Source organism: Salvelinus fontinalis, chromosome 21, assembly GCF_029448725.1.
Source record: "Salvelinus fontinalis isolate EN_2023a chromosome 21, ASM2944872v1, whole genome shotgun sequence".
NCBI classification, from domain to species: Eukaryota; Metazoa; Chordata; class Actinopteri; order Salmoniformes; family Salmonidae; genus Salvelinus; species Salvelinus fontinalis.
The window spans coordinates 29,039,715-29,063,255 of NC_074685.1; the positions used below are offsets into that span (position 1 = coordinate 29,039,715).

The 23,541-nt window shown below is 43.5% G+C and overlaps 1 protein-coding gene across 2 annotated transcripts; it reads right to left on the reverse strand.

Annotated features, from left to right (window-relative positions):
* Positions 1-1,487: 1,487 nt before the first annotated feature.
* On the reverse strand, positions 1,488-23,443 carry LOC129818578 (protein phosphatase PTC7 homolog). Of its 2 annotated transcripts, none has more exons than XM_055874617.1 (6): positions 22,882-23,443; positions 9,034-9,213; positions 5,901-6,099; positions 4,906-5,029; positions 4,667-4,796; positions 1,488-4,505 (listed from the first exon to the last, which is right to left on the reverse strand). In XM_055874617.1, exons 1-6 carry the CDS (start codon positions 23,081-23,083, stop codon positions 4,447-4,449), a joined length of 894 nt encoding a protein of 297 aa, XP_055730592.1. In that variant the 5' UTR covers positions 23,084-23,443; the 3' UTR covers positions 1,488-4,446. The 2 variants fall into 2 exon arrangements, with proteins under 2 accessions (XP_055730592.1, XP_055730593.1); XM_055874618.1 differs by lacking the exon at positions 22,882-23,443 and adding an exon at positions 9,932-12,542.
* Between the last annotated feature and the right edge of the window lie 98 nt (positions 23,444-23,541).

Consider the following 23,541-nt stretch of genomic DNA (forward strand, 5'->3'; position numbering starts at 1 on the left):
TACAAGTCTCTGCTAGGTAAAGCCCCGCCTTATCTCAGCTCGCTGGTCACCATAGCAGCACCCACTCGTAGCACGCGCTCCAGCAGTATATCTCACTGGTCACCCCCAAAGCCAATTCCTACTTTGGTCGTCTTTCCTTCTAGTTCTCTGCTGCCAATGACTGGAACGAACTGCAAAAATCTCTGAAGCTGGAAACACTTATCTCCCTCACTAGCTTTAAGCACCAGCTGTCAGAGCAGCTCACAGATTACTGATCCTGTACATAGCCTATCTATAATTTAGCCCAAACAACTACCTCTTCCCCTACTGTATTTATTTATTTATATTTCTACTTTGCACATTCTTCCACTGCAAATCTACCATTCCAGTGTTTTACTTGCTATATTGTATTTACTTCGCCACCATGGCCTTTTTTTTGCCTTTACCTCCCTCATCTCACCTCATTTGCTCACATTGTATATAGACTTATTTTTCTACTGTATTATTGACTGTATGTTTTGTTTATTCCATGTGTAACTGTTTTGTTGTATGTGTCGAATTGCTATGCTTCATCTTGGCCAGGTCGCAGTTGCAAATGAGAACTTGTTCTCAACTAGCCTACCTGGTTAAATAAAAGGTTAAATAAATAAACCTACAATTTTTGATGAATAAATAAGGTTTTATATGTAAGATGGCAAAATAAAACCAAATGATTAATTATTATATTATTATTTGTGGGAAGTACACAGGAATTGTATTGTCTTTTGTAACAACAGGGTCTAATCTGTTACATTCAGAACTCTAGAAATCTGGTGGATTCGCAAAGATGCAGAAAGCTTCCTAAGACCTGAGGGGAAATGAGGTCAGACTTATTTGCAGTAATTCTGCTGCCTTAAACCTCTCACTCAAACTGTGGGTTCATTGGTTGGGCACATAATTGCAAAAAAAACAAACATGAAACAAAAATGGTGACTAATCCAGACCAGTGGCTTTGGGTTTTGATAAGCCGTCTTCCACGTGAGGGGAAATCATCACACAGATGGTCAGGTTAGCTCTTACATTATACCAAAGTCCTTTGATGAATGCTTGGGAGGCATTCAAGAACATTGCAAGGGGTTGATTGACAGTCATGCGATCCCTGATGGGTTGGGAAGGTGACCAGCATTTGACCATGACTGTCAGGCAAACTGATCAAGTACCTTCCCATCAATACGTGTGAAAAATATCCCAGCTGTATAGAGCTGACCTCAACAGGGGAAGTTAATCTGCAAGCTAGGCAATGTTTCACACTGCTAGTGAAATTTGTCAGAGGCAATGCCATCACAGTGAAGGCTGCCATCAACAGCTGTGGATATGGTGTCCTTTTTAATGATGTTTCATATATAAAAAGGGGGAAAGCAATACTGTATATTATGTGATAAAAGATAAACGCAGTCTTGAGATGGTTTGATGAAATTCCAGTTTTAGCTTTCACTCAATGCATAGCCACAAAAACTCAGAGGCATGCATCTTAGTATAAATACTATATTCTTTATTTAAATATTTTGCAACTTTGAAAACATATTTACAGAACCTAGTCCTGCATTATTACATTGCGCACACACATGTAACTCACAAACATTGCTTAGAGAAAAACACACAGACCTTGTCTTGACAGCAGAAGCACCATTGAAAAACTGTCATGAGTGTGGACAGAATTAGAGGGACTTAATTGACATTGAGCAACATACAAGATACATCTATTTGTTAAGGCGGAATCGGTGCTCACCATTATCAATAAAAAGCACTTCAACCTGCCTCGCCCTTCCTGCTTCAACACAGAGTGTCCTTAAACCATAGAGGTTGACTGTCTCAAAATCAGATCAGGTAATTATTAATTAACACAGTGCACCCCCACAGACTGTCAGAAAGAGCAAACTGGAAATATGAGAATGACCAATGAACGTTGGTGCATGTTTAAGTGTTTGAAGTTTTAAATTAAGGGGAGCTGACCAGACATTTGGAGGCGAGGCAAGCTGTGAGTGACAGGGGCACCTTTGCAGGTAAGCAAATTCCAGTAGTTCAAATAGCTGGGACAAAGACAGCTTGTCATGCAAATACAGAATGCATAGGACAGACGATATTCATGAAATGAAGTCAAAGGCTACAGAAAATTAACTTAAACCAAATTGAAATCGTATTTAGTACACAAACATACATTTAATTGTACCCATTGATCTTGCCTGTATGGTTGCTTGATGTTCTTTTAAATTATTTTTATGCAAAACTAAGAAAGATGATAAATAGTGACAACTTAATTGGTCTCCATTACACTATGTTAGCCTGACTGCAGGTTTTAGATTAGAAGCTGTACCCTGGTCACACTTGTGAAGTTCGGCTCTCCTTCTTTGGTTTCTTTAAGGATTCAAAAGCCTGCATTGTAGTTTGTTGCTCACAGACTACCTGTCACATACAACTAGAGAAGCCAATACGACCAAGCCCCTGTTCTGGTCACATTGCATTTTAGGCACAAATAAAAAGACACCTTAGTGGTCTTCTGACTGTTTTGCACCGAAAATACAACCTAGCATCATTCCCCACAAGCAAAATGACAAATTACCTGTCAAACAGATTGACAGATATGCTCTCAATGTGAAAATACAGAGACAATTTGTGTTACAGTATTGGTGCATGTTTTACTCCAAACCCAGATGAAATCAATGGGGCAAAGATAGTGAATATTCCTCTTTGGTGCACTGGCTTCATAATCATAACAGAGCAAACACTGGCTAACAATAAAGAGAGGTGTGTGTAGTCTGCTATTATGCAGAAGACTCAACAGCATGCCAAGACCAGTACAGGATGATCAAAAATAACAAAATGGCGCACACACCATTCACATAAATAAGGTACAGTCAAACACATTGAAATGACAAAATAAAAGCAGCAAGTAAATCATTATTGGGAGACAGAAAAAATATTTTTTTAGAGATGACACCCACCACACAGACTACATATGATTCCTACTGAGTAGTAAGATGGTATGATTCCTGCTGAGTAGTAAGATGGTATGATTCCTACTGAGTAGTAAGATGGTATGATTCCTACTGAGTAGTAAGATGGTATGATTCATATTTGCCATCCATGGAGCTATATAAGGCGTCACAAAAGAATCACACGGTGAATCCATGTTGGATGACACATTTCAACCGTCACATCATGGCTCTCAAACTAATAACATTAAAGTTATAAAAATAAATCTTTGTTTTTTTATATATATAATTCATACCTGCCCTATTGGTTTGGTTGAAAGCATTCCCAGATGCTAGCATTAGCTTTGCAAGTTAACATGTATCAACAGCAAAGACATTCATACAAGAACCTACACCCACTTACTGCGCACGCACGCACACACACACACACGCCGACAAAGACATGCCACGCAGTCATGCTGTCATAGTTCTGACACACTACTACCGGGTCGAACGTGTCAATGTCGTGGTTCTTTCGGCCCACAGAAGGGAGGGATTGAGAATATTTACCTTTATAGATTGTGAATGCTCGTTCGTATACATCTGTCACAAAGCAAAATGATCATCCTTTGCATCCTTATCAGCGTCAAAGTGAAGACACACTCCGCCTTGTTTCACAACACACAATATCTACAAATCCATGAGGCTGTGTGCACTGACAGAACTTTTCAGTAACCTCAATGTGGTGACATTTCAGACTAGCCTATAGGTGGCACTCTGTAGAAATCCCTGCTAGAGGTGCTAGTAAATTGTACTGGCCAACTACCCCTTCATACAAGTCCAAGACAACAACACCAAACTCATACTGTATCTACATCCTTTCTTATTACAAGTCACAACCCTCTCTAAAACCCACAACAACACAGTCCCTCTCAGTTCCCCAGTCTTAGTATTCAGCCACACACAGACTTGGAACAGATCATCACACAGCTACGACATTTACAACAGACACTCAAATCTCCCTAACAACCACAGACCATGGCTTACTTTACTTATAATACCACTGCTTGTTTCAGGGCGACCGAGCCCAACTCTATCCCCATATCGGGTCCCTCCCCGCAAAAGCAACCCCCCCCCCCCCCCCGCATTCAGGACTGCACTTCGGTCGCAGTCCCAATGAAGTGATGTTTTGAAGTAAGATATCGGAGAATGGGAAGAAAGCAGTGTGGTGTTCTACACCGTGTGCTTCACGATTAACACGAGAAAGTCTTGGCTGCCTGCCTCCTCTCAATAATAGAGTACCAAAACAAAATGGAAGAATACAGATATAGCTAAATTCTGTGGTGAGGAGTTTGTGTTCCATATCGTGGCGGTGGGATAGGAAGGTCAGTGAGGGGATATGAGGGGGGGGGGGGGGGGGGGGGCTGCAGTCCGTCCGACAGGAACCAGTGCACTTGAGGCAGGTGGAAGACTTGAATGGCGGGAAGTAAACGGATGCAATAAGCATCACACACACTTAGTCTGTGTATTCTGCCACAATGGACAGCAGCACCGTGATGTCATCAGGCTTCCCCCCTGCAGGACACAAGACAAAAGAGAACGTGTCAATTGGCTTTCCAGAGATCAAAGCCAACCTTGAATAACCCAATCTGCAAGCTGACGGTGGGCATAAAAATACAGTGGAGCTGGAGGTGTTATTAGGGATGTAAAGGTCTTCCCAAGAACCCGATACATACCTCTTACATTCAGGCCATTGTCACAGGCAAACTGAGCGAAAGGGGACATGTAGTTGGGGTCATAGGCCAGTTCGTGCGCTTGCTTTGCAATGCTCTGTGCCGTCTGCTGGATGCTGTCATAGTTGGCGCTCTGAGAAATACAAGCATTAGGACAAATAAATGTGTGCAGGTATTCACTAAGGTGAATGTGTAGATTTAGGTGGGTGTGCAAGCAGCTAGGAGGTACTGTGACGTGTTACCTTGAGCTTTTTGAGCTCTTGCAGGATCATGTAGTCGGGCATGTTGTCGAAGAGGCCATCCGAGGCGGTCAGGATGATGTCACCCAGCTGGACATCGAAAGAGGCACTATCAGCGGCCTCAGGGCTGGGGAGGAGAACACAGGACAGCACTGTTAATCAGGGCCAGCCAGAGGGCACCAGAGAGCTGCTACCAGATAGACAGTACACGTGAAAGGGGTCTGGCGGGTCCGCTCCCTGTCTGCTACTGGCCTGTGTGTGTGTGTGTGTGCGCGCGCGCGCGGCCCAGGCACTACACACTGTTGGCAGAACAGCTGAAGTAAGGGGTTGGTTGCTGTCACATGGCCCCTCAATAGAAGAGAGAGAAGGAAAACATACCCTGCCAGCACCTAGGAGCTCACGTGGTCTCCAGGCCAGGCTGAAAATGGCTTGAAGGCTATTGGTGGGTGGGCTGTTGTTTGGCCTAAACTAACTAACGAGGGCACGGCGTCACATGGCTGTTATTGAGCCAATAATACAGTCCCAGAATGAGGACAAAGCTTATTAGTTATCTAGCCGCCGTTCCTTTCAAATCCTTCTGTGAACTGACGAGAAGGGAAATTCTAGATAGATTTTATTTAACCTTATTTCCAATGACAACCTGTCATTTGCTCCAGGTATATCGTCTGAAGCAGGGATGGTCAATTTTTGCCCCAGGGTGTTACGCAATCGGTCTTCCACGAGGTCCGGTGGAACGCACTGAAAATGGTTTATCTTTCCTCACCATCAAAATTAGCCCAAAATAGTAAACTATCTATAGTTGTTGGAATTTCCGATGCTCTCCGACTGTCTAGCTTTAGCAAGCTGGACACAGTCAAGAAACGGAATAACATTCTACACAGTTTTCATTTGGCGTTAGTCATTTTAAAGTCTATGGCGGGGCCATAAAGCCAGTTCTCAATACGAATGGTAATTTGAGACCAGGTGGAGGGTCAGAGAAGGAGGTGGAGGGGACTGACCTGTCACTGAGTACCACTCCCTCTGCTCCTGGGGGAGCGATGGACAGCTGGAAAGGGGTGTTGAAGTAGTGCTGCTGTTCGTCTGAGCGGTGCACCACCTCTCCCCCTCGCACCACCAGGAAACCAGAGTCACCTAGATTACACGTGTGCAGTTGGTGGCTCCTTCGGTCCAGGACCACGATACATGCTGTGCTGCTCCCTGGGGAAGTGGAGAGGGGGAGAAGAGAGGGAATATACCAACATATGGTGGTTAGCCATCACCTGATATCCATTTCTCCTTGTGTTAAACTGTGGGGTTACCAGTACAGCAGGGAAGGGGTGTGTGAGATCCCATGCTGGACCAGTCAGTCTGGCACAGACTAAAAACAGATGTCCTTCCCCTGTCCCCACTATGCAGCTCCTACTTTACCACTGTCCTTCAGAAGGGATGGCCAAGCACAGACCTTGGCTTTAGCTGCTATCACACTATCCCAAAATAAGAAGCACGTCCCTTTTGATAGGCAACCATCGTGTGACTTGGTGGACAGTAGTGTCTCAGAGCAGGCAGCCTTGCCTGTGGTGTCGGGTCTCAGTTGAAAATATGGCCTCAGTCTGTCACGTTTTACACGCCAGTGCCGTTAAAAAAAACATGTGGACCCGTGATCAGCGTCAGTAACTGCTCCTTCCACTGACTTTTTAGGTGCTCTGAAATGGACCGAAATGGTAACTGCGGAGGGGGGGGGCTAGAGACTTGGTCAGGTGTTTGTCCCAATGACCTCTGTGGAACTGGACCTTGGAACTGGGCGGTGGCAGACTGAAGGACGGCACCATTTCAGTTCATAATCAAAGAATGATCTCCAGCACCTTTAGAATTAGAACACCGGGAAGCCAAAACAACCAGTACCTTTAACTTTACTCTATTTTACTTGGGGAGCGGACAATGTTTTAAATTAGGGCAACATTATTAGGGAGGACAGCTTTGTTATAATGATCTTTTTGGATAAATTGATGGTGCAGCTCAGCGGGAAGGGAAACCCAGGCAACAGCACATAACATCTGCAGCATGAATCAGAGACTATTTACCAGAGCACAATGCATGTGTTAGTTGGAGTGTGTGTGTGTGTGTGTGTGTGTGTGTGTGTGTGTGTGTGTGTGTGTTACTCACCTGCATTACACTGTGTGTGTATTAGATGTCGACCGATTATGATTCTTCAACACCGGTTATTGGAGGACCAAAAAAAAGCCGAGATATATATATATATACCTATTTTTAATAATGACAAAAATACTGAATTTAACAATGAACCCTTTTATTTTAACTTAATGTAATATATAAATAAAATATATTTAGTATCAAATAAATAATTAAACATGTTCAATTTGGTTTAAATAATGCAAAAAACACAGTGTTGGAGAAGTAAAAGTGCAAATATGTGCCATGTAAAAAAGCTAACGTTAAAGTTTAACATATGAAAGCTGGTGGTTCAATATTCCCAGTTAAGAAGTTTTAGGTTGTAGTTATTATAGGACTATTTCTCGCTATACCATTTGTATTTCATATACCTTTGACTATTGGATGTTCTAATAGGTACTTTAGTATTGCCAGCCTGATCTCGGGAGTTGATAGGCTTGAAGTCATAAACAGCGCAGTGGATCAAGCATTGCTAAGAGCTGCTTGCAAACACAGTAAAGTGCTGTTTGAATGAGTGCTTACGAGCCTGCTGCTGCCTACCACCGCTCAGTCAGACTGCTCTATCAAATCATAGACATAATTATAACATAATAACACACAGAAATACGTCCCTTTGGTCATTAATATGGTTAAATACGGAAACTATAATTTCGAAAATAAAACGTTTATTCTTTCAGTGAAATACGGAACAATTCCATATTGTCGAACGGGTGGCATCCATAAGTCTAAATATTCCTGTTACATTGCACAACCTTCAATGTTATGTCATAATTCTGGCAAATTAATTACGGTCTTTGTTAGGAAGAAACACAGTTCGCAACGAGCCAGGCGGCCCAAACTGTTGCATATACCCTGACTCCGCTTGCACTGAACGCAAGAGAAGTTACAATTTCCCTAGTTTAATATTACCTGCTAACATGTTTTTATTTTAACTAAATATGCCGATTTAAATAAAAAATACACTTCTGCGTATTGATTATTATTTTTTATTTTTTTTTACCCCCATTTCTCCCCAATTTTTCGTGGTATCCAATCGCTACAACTCCCGTACGGGCTCAGGAGAGACGAAGGTCGAAAGCCATGCGTCCTCCGAAGCACAACCCAACCAAGCCGCACTGCTTCTTAACACAGCGCGCCTCCAACCCGGAAGCCAGCCGCACCAATGTGTCGAGGAAACACCGTGCACCTGGCCCCCTTGGTTAGCGCCCACTGCGCCCGGCCCGCCACAGGAGTCGCTGGAGCGCGATGAGACAAGGATATCCCTACCGGCCAAACCCTCCCTAACCCGGACGAAGCTAGGCCAATTGTGCGTCGCCCCACGGACCTCCCGGTCGCGGCCGACTGCGACAGAGCCTGGGCGCGAACCCAGAGACTCTGGTGGCACAGCTAGCGCTGCGATGCAGTGCCCTAGACCACTGCGCCACCCGGGAGGCCCTGTGTATTGATTTTAAGAAAGGCATTGATGTTTATGTCTAGGTACATTTGTGCAAGGAATGTGCTTTTTTCGGAAATGCGCTTTTGTTAAATCACCCGTTTGGCAAAGTTGAAGTAGGCTGTGATTTGATGATAAATTAACAGGCACCGCATTGATTATATGCAATGCAGAACAAGCTAGTTAACCTAGTAATATCATCAACCATGTGTAGTTAACTAGTGATTATGTGAAGATTTTTTTTATAAGAAGTTTAATGCAAGCTAGCAACTTACCTTGGCTCATTGCAGCTACAAGGTCCTTTTGACGCTGCACTCACGTAACAGGTGGTCAGCCTGCCACGCAGTTTCCTCATGGATTGCAATGTAATCGGCCATAATTGGCATCCAAAAAGGCAGATTACCGATTGTTATGAATATTCGAAAAATCGGCCATGCCGAATAATCGGTCGCCCTCTAGTGTGTATTACTCACCTGTCCCCCCATATGCATTATACTGTGAGTGAGTGAGAATGTAGTATGTGTACTCACCAAGCAGGGGTACTTTGTTTTGTAGGAGCTCATAGTAGCCAGAGGTGAGGATGCCCACAGGGCTGCTGGGGGTGAAGCGGCCCTCCTTCACCAATCGCTCACATGTCCTCATCAAGGTGGCAGAGAACTGGGACGGGTCCACCCCGTAGTCCCTCCATCCACCTACACCATCCGCCACACCTGAGACACACAGAGAAAAATAAGTGTATAAGTATCAGAACAGTGAATGGTTATGGGCAATTCCACGGTAAAGCATTAAAACACACCGAGAATCTCCCTGCTGATAGGTACACAGTGGGAGGTCGTTCCTTCTCTTACTAGAACAAAAGCGGTAGGTGCTGTGTGCCGACTCCGGTAGCGTCAATTCTACCATTTCTCCTTGTAGAATCGCAATGCTTGTCAGTTTCCAACAACTTAACTTTGAGCACATCAGAAAGCATGCACCCCCACGTGGGGGAGCCAACAGGAGACAAAAGAAAAGGTAATTTTCTCCGTATATCCACAGATGAGCCAGTCACACTTCATATGCAATGTAGTCTATGGGATGGCAGCTAGCTAAGTGCACACAACACTAAATACCTCCAAGATAGCTAACCACTATCGGTGTAACACTACACTTATTCGTACCAAAACGTTCGGTACAGGGACCTCGGATCGGTCCGGAATGTGAACCCGAATTAATACATTAAAACAAATACTTCTAATTAAAACACTAGGCCTAGGGCCTGCCGAGGGGCGCAGCGGTCTGGCACTGCATCGCAGTGCTAGAGGCGGTACTACAGACTCGGGTTAATTCCCGGGCTGTGCCACAACCGGCCGCGAGTCCCATAGGACAGCGCACAATTGGCCCAGTGTCGCCCGGGTTAGGGGAGTGTTTGGCTGGGGGGGGGGCTTTTACCTGGCTCATCGCCAGTTGAACAGTGTTTCCTCCGACACATTGGTGCAGCTGGCTTCCGGGTTAAGCCGGCAGGTGTTAAGGAGCGCGGTTAGGCGGGTCACGTTTTGGAGGATGCATGACTCCACCTTCGCCTCTCCCGAGCCCGTTGGAGAGTTGCAGCAATGAGAGAAGATCAAAAATTGTAAAGGGGGTAAAATACAAAACAGATGTAAACACTGGGCCTATAGGCTATACACCACATTGTCTGCCTGGAGTAAATCTGAACTGAAAAAAACTAGAGCCTAAGCGCATGTTGTAATCAAAATTCTAATCTTAAATTGGTGCATTTCAAACAGTCCTTTTGTGACAAGCAGCCAGGAACTAGTTCTGTACAACAGCGAGTGGTGGGGTTGCTAAACCAGGAGGATTCTTGATCATCATTTAAATCTCCAGATTGAACATTTTGGCTTCCCAGTATATTACAATGGTTGTGGACAGAGAAAGTATGCTGTATGCAATTCCACAGTAACAGCATTGCCCTTGTCATTTTCTACTATCAAAGCTGTAATAACACCAACGTTGTCCACTCCATAAACCCTGCACAAAAGGGGTTCTCTCTCTCAGTACAGTCTGTCAACCCTCAACTACAGCAAAAAAGAGATATAGCCGATCCTTAAACACCAAGCAATGGTACATGGCAACAAGCCATGAACCGCTCATTCTAGACCTATCACTGCTGACTGCCCAAAAGGTACAAGACTGACAATATAAATAAACAGAATTAAGCCACTTGATTAAAATTGGTCTAAAAGGAGAACTCAGGGTCCCCTGCCGTGATTTACAGCCATGTGACCGGCCGGTTAAGCATCTCTAGAGCACAGTACACAAAAACAATTGACTAGGAAAATAACATCCCGAAGTCTCTCCCTTTTAAACTGCTTGTAGCCCATGAGGCAATAGTCAGGGCTGCAACAACATTCTCAATGTAGGCCACAAGGTGGAGGTATGACCGGTGACCACACACCTTGGAGCCTCACTATACGATTAACCACACAATGTGATTTCCCATTACAGCCAGTGCTGCTACCAGGGTAAGGGCCTCCCTGGACACCGCATCCTCTTCCTGGGAGCCTACGCTGCCCCTTCCTGAGCTTGAGAGACAGTCTGATAAGCACCATGGAGTAGGCTAATAGCGATACGTCTTGTGGTCTACTTAGCTCCAGTGCTTAAGAGTAATTTGGGGATTTGGCAGCATGACGGACGCTGTTGACCTTTGAACTTGGCCGGTCTCAGGTCAGGTGTTACATCAGTATCAATCTGGAGACTGGGTCAAATGAGCCACACAGACTGACAGAAGTGGCCTGGGATCAGTGCGCACTGCAGTTCCGTCACTCCTCCCTGCACAGACCCAGAAAGACCAGTTCTACTGGGCCCTGTTCTCCCTCAGATGGGCTCGGTCTGCTGCTCAATAACAAAACCTTCAGTCTTTGTGGAGCTGACTCAGTCAGAGGAGAGAATAATATTTCACAAAGATTCACTTTCTTTGCAGTGCTGCAGGGTGGAAGACCTTTGGTAAAAGGAGGAAGAGAGGGCAGAGAAGAAGAGAAGCCATGAACACACACTGCATACCTCGATAAGCTTCCCCCTCCCTACCTCCCCTTCACAGAGCCCAGTACCAGAGGACAGGTTTCCAGGGGGGAAAAAAGACATCCATCCAACTACTCCATACAAACAGACACACATAAATTCAAGATTCCACAGTGAGGACCCATACAAGGAGAGCCCCCTCTGCTAGCTATGCAACGCTGTTAATTGGTGCCTAAAACACACTTTCATATACTGAACAAAAATATAAAACGCGACATGTAAAGTGTTGGTCCCATGTTTCATGAGCTGACATAAAAGATGACAGAAATTCCACACACAAAGCTTATTTTTCTCAATTTGTGCACAAATGTGTTTACGTCTCTGTTAGTGAGCATTTCTCATTTGCCAAGATAATTCATCCACCTGACAGGTGTGGCATATTAAGAAACAGATTAAACAGCATGATCATTACACAGGTGCACCTTGTGCTGTGGACAATAAAGGCCACTAAAATGTGCAGTTTTGTCACACAACACAACGCCACAGATCTCAAGTTGAGGGAGTGTGCAATTGTCATGATGACTGCAGGAATGTCCACCAGAGCTGTTGCCAGAGAATTGAATGTTCATTTCTTTACCATAATCCGCCTCTAACGTTGTTTTAAAGAATTTGACAGTACGTCCAACCGGCCTCAAACCCACAGACCACATGTATGGCGTTGTGTGGGGGAGCAGTTTGCTGAAGTCAAGGTTGGGAACAGAGTGCCCCCATGGTGGCGGTGAGGTTATGGTACGGGCAGGCATAAATTACAGAGGTATCCATGACCAACAAATGCATATCTGTATTCCCATTCATGTGAGATCCATAGAGTAACTGACTGATTTCCTCATATGAACGGTAACTCCGTAAAATCAATGAAAATGTTGCATGTTGCGTTTATATTTTTGTTCAGAATAATTTCTGTGAACATCACCAGATTCACAGGGAATATATTATAGTATGGAGAAGCAATACACCCTGCCACAGCTTCATAATACTTGTCAAACAGAGAACTGATACAGTATACTGGTTGATGGGATTGGCATGGGGGGGGGGGGGGGGGGGTCCGTGGGTGGCTTTTGACAACTCATGTGTTACTCATTGGTACGTTTGGTCCAAATCGGATGTTGGGTACTACTATTTACTGAATGTTATCTAAATCCTATAAATAAATAAAATGTTGCGGTGGAAACAATTATAGCTTAAAATGAAAACGTCACCACAAATCACAATATTCAGAATTCATAGCCATTTCAGGACGTAGTACCGCCCCTGTCGAGGTGAATCCAGTTGAGAAAGGGTGTCAACAGGTAGCTAATGCTACTCACTGGAAGAGCCACTCGTTCATAGAACATCAGCTTGCGAATAACTATTACTTTTTGTATTGATAACAACTGTAAAGTTTAATCATGGTGTGGTGCTCAGTACCTGGATGTGCAAACTGCAAGGAAGCACAGGCTGCTGGGTTAACATTTCATCAGTTACCTTACTAAGAAGACGAGCAGAGGTAACGTAGTAACTTTGCTAGCTAACGTAACTACACAGCGAACTACATTTGTTGATCTAAACCAAAATCTAGCTAGCGTTCAGAAAACGCCGGCAAGACGTTCCAAAGTAAATAGCCAGCTGCTATTTGGCAATGTGAGCTAGCTACAGCCTACTGCACCATATCTAACTGTTAGCGAATTAACTAATGCAGAAAATAACGTGAGTTTGATCCAATCAACATCAAGCTCAGCACCAGGAACTAGTGTAAGTTATCTTGACTCTATGATTAGCAAATACTTATACTGGAGCTAGACATAAACATGGTCTGTGTCTTATGGTCAAACTTGGTGTGTTTATAAGTAGGCTACAACGTCTACTGTAGTTGTATCTGTATTTGGGAGGATTAGTTGATTGCTTTTCTCCAATTTAGACTTCAACATGTGCATAAACAGAGTTATTAGTAAGGAGGGAACGGTGTGGGTGACCGACTGGTGGCTTTTTGGGGGGGGGGGGTTGTGTGTGTGAAGGTTAGTATGCATGATCTATTGACACGAGGGGGATGGGTGGATATAGTACCTTGTTTGAGTGTGTACTGATGGGGACAGTAGTAAAATATTGTCCTGCAGACTAATCCTGCTGCTGACACCAGCTTCAGTAGTACAGATCCTGTAGAACCATAGGATGAAAGCTTTCAGCCGGGAACAAGCTCAAGATCTGACGCGGAAGAGGGGGGAAAAAAAAACTGCACGAGGCTGGCAAGAGGCAAAGTGTCATGGAGCTCATGAATCATGGAGCTCATGAATTTCTGCCAGACCAGCTGCTATTGCCCAACACAAGACAGAGTTCACCAGCTGAAGAACATTCAGGACCCTGCCTGGAACAGTTTGATTGATGTTGTAGTACAATATAGAATGCCTAGTATGATCACAACTGCATTGTGGTATAGATATTGTTCGATCTTTTACATATGGAGTTCAATCAAATGTTTTATATAATATGTTTTACAAGTGTACTGACAAGTCACTAAATGATTCCAGCTGAATCAGAAACCAATAAAGTGTTGACCTTAACTTCTGGATCAATTTGTGATATTCATGAAATGTATTGGAAATTGGTTGAGGTTATTCCTTTGTGTAATGAAGAAGTAGGGCCATCGTAAATGAGGGTCACTTGAAGTAAATTGTTTGAGAGGCACATTACCAGAAAAGTTGCGCCAGTTTGTTTTCTTTTTGTATTGAACAGATCATCCCGTCTTCAAATTGATCGATTATTAACGTTTAAAAATACCTAACGTTATATTACAAAAGTAGTTTGAAATGTTTTGTTAAAGTTTACATGTAACTTTTGATATATTTTGTAGTGACATTGCGCAAGTTGGAAGCTGTGTTTTTCTGGATATATATTGACGGAATTAATCGAACAAAAGGACCATTTGTGATGTTTATGGGACATATTGGAGTGCCAAAAAAAGAATTTCGTCAAAGGTAAGGAATGAATTATGTTTTTATTTCTGTGTTTTGTGTTGTGCCTGCAGTGTTGAAATATGCTACTCTCTTTGTTCTCTGTTGTGCTATCATCAGATAATGGCATCTTATGCTTTTGCCGAAAAGCCTTTATGAAATCTGACACGTTCGCTGGATTCACAACGAGTGTAGCTTTAATTTGGTATCTTACATGTGTGATTTAATGAAAGTTGGATTTTTATATAATTTTATTTGAATATGGCGCTCTGTATTTTCCCTGGCTATTGGCCAGGTGAGACGATTGTGTCCCACCTACCCCAGAGAGGTTAACCAGGTGAAAAAGTGTCACTTCTCTTGCGTTCATTGCACGCAGAGTCAGGGTATACTATACGCAACAGTTTGTGCAGCCTGGCTCATTGCGAACTAATTTGCCAGAATTTTACGTAATTATGACATAACATTAAAGGTTGTGCAATGTAACAGGAATATTTAGACTTATGGATGCCACCCGTTAGATAAAATATATAACGGTTCCATATTTCACTGAAAGAATAAACGTCTTGTTTTCGAGATGATAGTTTCCGGATTCGACCATATTAATGACCTAAGGCTTGTATTTCTGTGTGTTATTTTTATTTTATTTTATTTTATCGTTATTTTACCAGGTAAGTTGACTGAGAACACGTTCTCATTTGCAGCAACGACCTGGGGAATAGTTACAGGGGAGAGGAGGGGGATGAATGAGCCAATTGTAAACTGGGGATTATTAGCTGACCATGATGGTTTGAGGGCCAGATTGGGAATTTAGCCAGGACACCGGGGTTAACACCCCTACTCTTACGATAAGTGCCATGGGATCTTTAATGACCTCTGAGAGTCAGGACACCCGTTTAACGTCCCATCCGAAAGACGGCACCCTACACAGGGCAGTGTCCCCAATCACTGCCCTGGGGCATTGGGATATATTTTTTTAGACCAGAGGAAAGAGTGCCTCCTACTGGCCCTCCAACACCACTTCCAGCAGCATTTGGTCTCCCATCCAGGGACTGACCAGGACCAAACCTGCTTAGCTTCAGAAGCAAGCCAGCAGTGGTATGCAGGGTGGTATGTTCTAACTAAGTCAATGATTTGATAGAGCAGTCTGACTGAGCGGTGGTAGGCAGCAGCAGGTTCGTAAGCATTCATTCAAACAGCACTTTCCTGCGTTTTGCCAGAAGCTCTTCGCTGTGCTTCAAGCCTATCAACTCCCGAGATTAGGCTGGTGTAACCTATGTGAAATGGTTAGCTAGTTAGCGGGGTGCGCGCTAATAGCATTTCAAACGTCACTCGCTCTGAGACTTGGAGTAGTTATTCCCCTTGCTTTGCATGGGTAACGCTGCTTCGGGGGTGGCTGTTGCTGTTGTCGTTGTGTTCCTGGTTCGAGCCCAGGTAGGAGCGAGGAGAGGGATGGAAGCTATACTGTTACACTGGAAATACTAAAGTGCCTATAAGAACATCCAATAGTCAAAGGTTAATGAAATCCAAATGGTAGAGAGAGAAATAGTCCTATAATTGCTATAATAACTACAACCTAAAACTTCTTACCTGGGAATATTGAAGACTCATGTTAAAAGGATCCACCAGCTTTCATATGTTCTCATGTTCTGAGCAAGGAACTTAAACGTTAGCTTTCTTACATGGCACATATTGCACTTTTACTTTCTTCTCCAACACTTTGTTTTTGCATTATTTACACCAAATTGAACATGTTTCATTATTTATTTGAGGCTAAATTGATTTTATTGATGTATTATATTAAGTTAAAATAAGTGTTCATTCAGTATTGTTGTAATTGTCATTATTACTAAAAAAGAATATACATAGTAATATTTATTTATTTATTATTAATATACACTGCTCAAAAAAATAAAGGGAACACTTAAACAACACAATGTAACTCCAAGTCAATCACACTTCTGTGAAATCAAACTGTCCACTTAGGAAGCAACACTGATTGACAATAAATTTCACATGCTGTTGTGCAAATGGAATAGACAAAAGGTGGAAATTATAGGCAATTATCAAGACACCCCCAATAAAGGAGTGGTTCTGCAGGTGGTGACCACAGACCACTTCTCAGTTCCTATGCTTCCTGGCTGATGTTTTGGTCACTTTTGAATGCTGGCGGTGCTCTCACTCTAGTGGTAGCATGAGACGGAGTCTACAACCCACACAAGTGGCTCAGGTAGTGAAGCTCATCCAGGATGGCACATCAATGCGAGCTGTGGCAAGAAGGTTTGCTGTGTCTGTCAGCGTAGTGTCCAGAGCATGGAGGCGCTACCAGGAGACAGGCCAGTACATCAGGAGACGTGGAGGAGGCCATAGGAGGGCAACAACCCAGCAGCAGGACCACTACCTCCGCCTTTGTGCAAGGAGGAGCACTACCAGAGCCCTGCAAAATGACCTCCAGCAGGCCACAAATGTGCATATATATATATTTATTTTTCTCGGCGTTGAAAAATCATAATTGGTCAACCTCTAGCAGAGATGGTTGTCCTGGAAGGTTCTCCAGTCTCCACAGAGGAACTCTGGAGCTCTGTCAGAGTGATCATCGGTTTATTGGTCACCTCCCGGACCAAGGTCCTTCTCCCCCGATTGCTCAGTTTAGCCAGGCAGCCAGCTCTAGGAAGAATCTTGGTGGTTCTAAACTTCTTCCATTAAAGAATGATGGAGACCACTGTGTTCTTGAAGACCTTCAATGCTGCAGACATCTTTTGGTACCTTTCCCCAGATCTGTGCATCGACACAATCCTTTCTCTGAGCTCTACGGACAAATCCTTCGACCTCGTGGCTTGGTTTTTGCTCTGACATGCACTGTCAACTACGGGACCTTGTATACACAGGTGTGTGCCTTTCCAAATTATGTCCAATCAATTTACCGCAGATGAACTCTAATCAAGTTGTAGAAACATCTCAAGGATGATCAATGGAAACAGGATGCACCTGAGCTCAATTTTGAGTCTCATAGCAAAGGGTCTGAATACTTATGTAAATAATACATTTGCAAAAATGTCCACAATCCTGTTATGGCATAGCTATTATGGGGTATTGTGTGTAGACTGAGGAGAGAATGTTTTATATAAGGCTGTAAAGTCAAGGGATCTGAATACTTACGAACGCACTGTAGGAATATCGTTTGGTCCATTGGCTCTATTGAACAAGGACAACCATATCTACTCTATACTAATGTGATCCTGCAATCGACGAAACACAAAGGCCACAATAATTCCCTACAAATCATGGCACCATTAAGTTTTTGATCAGACAGCAGGCCCGATCAACCAATGACGTTACTGAACAAACTCCCCTGGCGCGAAAATTTAAAAAAATACCCGTCGGGGCCTCCCGGGTGGCGCAGTGGTCTAGGGCACTGCATCGCAGTGCTAGCTGTGCCATCAGAGACTCTGGGTTTGAGCCCAGGCTCTGTCGCAGCCGGACGCGACCGGGAGGTCCATGGGGCGACGCACAATTGGCCTAGCGTCGTCCGGGTTAGGGAGGGTTTGGCCGGTAGGGATATCCTTGTCTCATCGCGCACTAGGGACTCCTGTGGCGGGCCGGGCGCAGTGCGCGCTAACCAGGTCGCCAGGTGCATGGTGTTTCCTCCGACACATTGGTGCGGCTGGATTCCGGATTGGCTGCGCGCTGTGTTAAGACGCAGTGCGGCTTGGTTGGGTTGTGATTCGGAGGACGCATGGCTTTCGACCTTCGTCTCTCCCGAGCCCGTAGAGGAGTTATTGCGATGAGACAAGATAGTAACTACTAACAATTGGATAATACGAAATTGGGGAGAAATGGAGGTAAAATACATTTAAAAAATACCACTCATGCATAATTATGTCTGAAACACCTCTCGTCACTCATTATGTAGAGAGACTGGAAAAACACCCCAAATAGTGTGTAGCGGTGAAGTTTTCCTTTCATTTCAAAGGGATACAATTATATTTCCACAAAATAAGGTTTCAGGAATGCTAATCGTATCTGTTACTAAGTACAGAAACGATTTGAGAACAATCTAAATTGGTGGGTGTCAAAATCCTCTTTCTTGTGCATTTTGAGGTGGAACGACCCTATAGCACCCAAGTGGGACACTATATACATAGGCACAGAGCCATCATTCTCTGTGGGTGTTTGGCCCAGTCTCCTGTCTTCATTACCAGTTAATTAGCCACAGAGAAAAACAGCATAGCCCCTGGCCTGATGTGGCCCGTCATGAGTAATCAGTAGACCTGAATACGAGCACACCTGTATTTCCCTAAACACGAACAGACTACAGCGATCCATCGCTATGCATAAACGCCCAACAATGTTATCACGAAATAGACACACTGAGCATATTGAACAGCTCTGTTGCAGTAATGTTTCAGGTTGGTCGAGGCAGGCAGGCCGTAGCCTACACTAGACATCCAACCATTTAATTTTAGTTCGGCATGACCTGTTGCAATGACTGATCCTGTGACGAATGAGTCAAATAGAGCACGTTTTTGAAAGGCATCTCATTCACTGCCTTTACATGATGCAGTTAGGCCCAATGTTCCCTCTAACAGGCTGACCACACCTCTCATGCCGCGAGCGTGAACGTTGCAAAATAAATGTAGAAATCTGTTATTCAATTATTGCACCCACACTGCTCGCGAGCGTCTGTGTTGCCAAGGGCTAAAATAGAAGTCCTTTCTATTTCTGTCACAGATCGCGCTGCAAGTCCTGCCTCTCCCATCTCCTCATTGGTTTATAGAAGCAGGTACCCACATGCCATCTCCTCATTGGTTATACCCATGTGGGTGACTGAAAGACGAACAAGGTCAGTGGTGGTAATGCACCTAATTTATGAATCACATTATAAAGTCAAGAGAAGAAAAAGCCTGGAAGGAGGAGAGATGACTAGAAACGATTCGGTTGACCGTTTTATGTGTGGATGAATTGTCGGAGTAGAGGAGCTTGTGCATTTCAGGTAAAATAACAACTCAATGTTTATATCCCAGGACAAATTAGCTAGTAACAGCTAGCTAGCTAAATAAGACAAATTAGCTAGCAAAGGCAAGCTAGCTAGCTAAATTGCCATACATGTTTAATGCTTTTCGACTTGTCCCCAAGTTAATATAATTGGTTCAGAGTTTATTTTGATATTTTAACCTGCGTGTCGTGATCGCGCTTGGCGTGGGGTGTCAAAATACATTTATGCATGATGGCGCACGCGTGCAGACGGTTTGGGTTCCGTGTAAGCTGCGCGCGAGACTGCAACATGGAAGAAATATCAGCCCATGCAGAAAAGCACAAGATTGAACTTTCTAGAGTTTTCCCCGTTAGTTAACACTATCAACGTTTCCCTTTACTGTGGTAATGGTGATCGAATCAAAGCAATATTAGCCACTTTCAAGAGATTTTGTTGTAAGCAGAGCTCATCGGAGTAGGATTCTATTGCATTGACAGGCACAGCTCAGGCCCGTACTCTACACGGACCCTGGTGCCATAACCAATCAGAGCTGCAGTAGGCCTATATGCAAACAGACCATTGCCATATATGGGTGTGTGCCATTCACCTTGAACTGGATTGTTTTACAGCATGAGCATCACGATTATGATGCGCTTGTTTTGAGATCAAAGCGAGAGCTGCATGTAGACATGTGCACATTTGTTCATATTCTTTGCTAGTTAGGGAGCTATTAGCCCAGTTAGAACTAATTTGTACTCAGCAAGAGGGGAGTACTTTCTTCCTACAAGAGTAAAAAACATGTACATTTCTCACCATCTTTGAAAAGCAAGTTAGGAAAATTGCTTTTTTTATGTCTTAAAGGGGCAGTGTTGTATTTTGAGACAGGCTTGAATAAACTAAGTAGCCATTAGGCAGAGGGTAACATAATTTGTCTGATTCTCTGTAATAAATGGTATGGGAATAAATTAATATTATTTTGTGAAGTAGTTTCTTGCAACAAACAAAATGTTCCGTCACCTCCTTGTCTGAAGGACCAGTGGATAAACAGGTCAATGTCAGGCCCTGCATATTTTTTTCAAAAGTCTCATGGAATGTAGGCCTACATTGAACACCAAACAATGGCTGAACGATAGAACCGCTATTTCCATGTTAAGCGATGAATTTTCTCCATTGTTTTTGATGGTAGCCCACTCTGGTAGGCCTACATTATGATCAAATAGCCACAGTAGCTTACTTGGCCACTTAAAACAGTAAATTAAAGCAGGTACAGCCTCAGTGTTAACGGGAAACACACGTCGTAAATTGCACATGATTTTCACAACATTCAAGTTCGCGCTCAGCAGACCTGAAATTTGCTCAGTGACGGAATTTTGAGAACATCGGTTAGGCATTGGAAAACATTGGTCTTCCAATGAAAACAGGGCGACTTAAAGCGGCAATATGAAACTTTTTGGTTGACCCGACAATTCACATAGAAATGTGAGTTATACATTTGTCATTCTCATTGAAAGCAAGTTTAAGAAGAGGTAGATCTGTTCTATCTTTTTCTTTCGGTTTTGTACAACAGCTTTAAACAGCTGAAAATACAAAAAGTTTGGTTTTGTGAAATATATATTTCACAGTGGTTTTTATATGGTACAATGATTCTCTAAACTATACATGTTTTGTCAAACTGAAACTAGGTGAACTACTAGAATTTTAGCAACCAGGAAATGGCAGAGTGATTTGTGCATCTTTAAGCCAAGCTAAAACGAACTAGCCTAACCCCAACTCCATTCAATGATATACAATAAGAGTGTTAGAGATATAAATGTAATCCATAAAAATGTCCGTTATTTGTTCCACCTGATAGATAGTTGTATCATTCACTCTGCTCATTCTAAACAGAACCCCCCCCCAGCTCAACCACATGGCATGTGCTTTTCTGAAAGTAACAAAAGGCTCAACACCCAGAAGCCTATGCCTAATCTTCTCAAAATAAGTGTTGGTTGGTATTTGTCCATTCCTACTATTGTGAAAATGTGTTGCATTCTCGTGATTTAATTGAGTAATTTCAATGGGTTTCAAATAGACACTTTTGTTCCAATGAATGAATTGGTAAAATGACAACACATGGTGGTCGATGTAAGGACAAATGCACTTCCCCATGCATCTATGAAGCTGTGTTCATAACCAAATGGGAAGGTGGTATTTACCCATGTACGACTGGGAAAATCCGCTTGAATGCCCCTCCAACTGGTAATTACTAGTGGGAAACTATCATCCCTGAGCTCTGACTCCTCCCACATGCTGATCTCACCTACTAATGACCTTGATAAACAGCCCTTTCGGCAGTTAAATGCAACAAAACATTATTTATAAAAATCTCTCCTAATATGGTTTTTGAACACTATAATTTGTTTGCAAAACCACTGGCCACACACTGGTTGAAACGTTGTTTTCGCGTCATTTAAATCAAAGAACTAACGTTGAATAGACGTTGAATTGACATCTGTGCCCAATGGTAACATGATAGCTGTACTTTTAATTTATGGTTGACACAGCTTGTTGGTCATTAGCCAATCGGCGTTCTCAACGAGTTCAAAGCACGTGAATGCCTCCAACTGGTAATTACCACCTTCCCACTTGGTTGTGAATGGAGCACGAAACGTGAAATTGTCTTGGCAACATGGCTGCCTCCATGCTCAACCGTTCTGACCTTTAAAAAAACACGGGACAGTTTCCCCTAAGCGTTCGTGAAATACTTGTAAAATCCTCAACAACTGATAGCTAATGAATATTAAGATAGATTCACTTCTCCTGAAATTGTCATAATAGCATAATAAAACATTTCGTGTAACGCTTGCGCAACGATCCAATTGTTATGTGCATCGAATATCCGAACAATTAGCAAATGTAACAATTTATTGCTAAAATCTACGTGCGACATCCACATTTTGTCACGCTGAAAAAAATAGATGGTGTATACATAATATTACTTTGTGTAGCCTACATGTTCACATTATCGCCACTAGTAGCACTGGAGGGGCTTTCCAGACTTCTAGGTGAAAGGTCGTTACAATTACTCAACAAAGTATACATTTCCCCCCCCAACAAAGTATACATGTTTGGCAACTCCAGGCGCCGCAATGTTTCTCGGTCGCTTGTAGTCCTACAAACCACAGTTGTACCGTAGAAGTATTGTAAAACAGGGGGCCAACTTAAGACTGAGGTTCAGTCAGGAAAAGGGTAGGGAATACCCCCTTTGTTTTCGTGACATGACTGTGGGTGACATGTGCTAGGCTACATGAAGGTCAAATCTGAAAAATGCTATTATCCCCAAAAAATCTAACATATTTAAGGGTGTCTTGTTAAAATCCACGACTGCTAGGCTACTTCAACGGTGTCTTTACCAAAACAGATAAACGGAATATTAAAAGACTTACCCAAGACATCAGCGGACCTATGCCGGGCAATGAAACAAGCGTCATCCCCGTAACACATGCCTTTCTTCAAGATCCCTTTACGAAAGTCTTTCCCAAACCCGCAGCTAGCTGTGACCAGGCTGTAGTCCCGACCATCAGTTTGAGAGAGTCCGCCAAGGACAGCCCTCGCAACCAGTCTGCCATATGAGAGTACGGATAACATTCCAAGAGCGAGCGTCCGTCTCTACCTGCCGAGACCTTCTCCCCACTCCACTTTCGACGTCCCGTGTCTACTTTTGGAGTCTATTCTTCCACCATTCGTTTTGAATAATTCTGCCGACGAAAACGCACGAGTCAGTAGACCGATAACACAATCGTCAAACTGGTCGCCGGAGGTTGTCCAATTCTTTATAGGGTGAAATTGCACAATTTCCACTAGTTCTTTAAGTTTTGGTGGATTTCATTGACACAGGTCCTCCGGTGTGCACCATCCTTGCCGACATGTTTCCACAGTCACACACAAATACACCAGAAACACAGCTCAATACGGGTCCTCCAGTCTTGTGATTCGTTTGCCCGACGTCACAACTAATGCGCACGCAAATGCAGGCTCTCCCTGCGCTCCACCGCAAATCCATTTTAGGAGAGTTGCGCTTTATTTACTTGTCAGGTACACCGGGA

Excerpts from the sequence above, each read along its gene's own strand:
- LOC129818578 (XM_055874617.1), bottom strand. The coding sequence starts at position 23,083 with ATGTTATCCGTACTCTCATATGGCAGACTGGTTGCGAGGGCTGTCCTT. Across the intron at positions 9,214-22,881 it reads TAGGTCCGCTGATGTCTTGG|GTGTGGCGGATGGTGTAGGT; the intron begins GTAAGTCTTTTA and ends TGTGTGTCTCAG. Across the intron at positions 5,030-5,900 it reads GGAGTGGTACTCAGTGACAG|CCCTGAGGCCGCTGATAGTG; the intron begins GTCAGTCCCCTC and ends TCTCCTCCCCAG.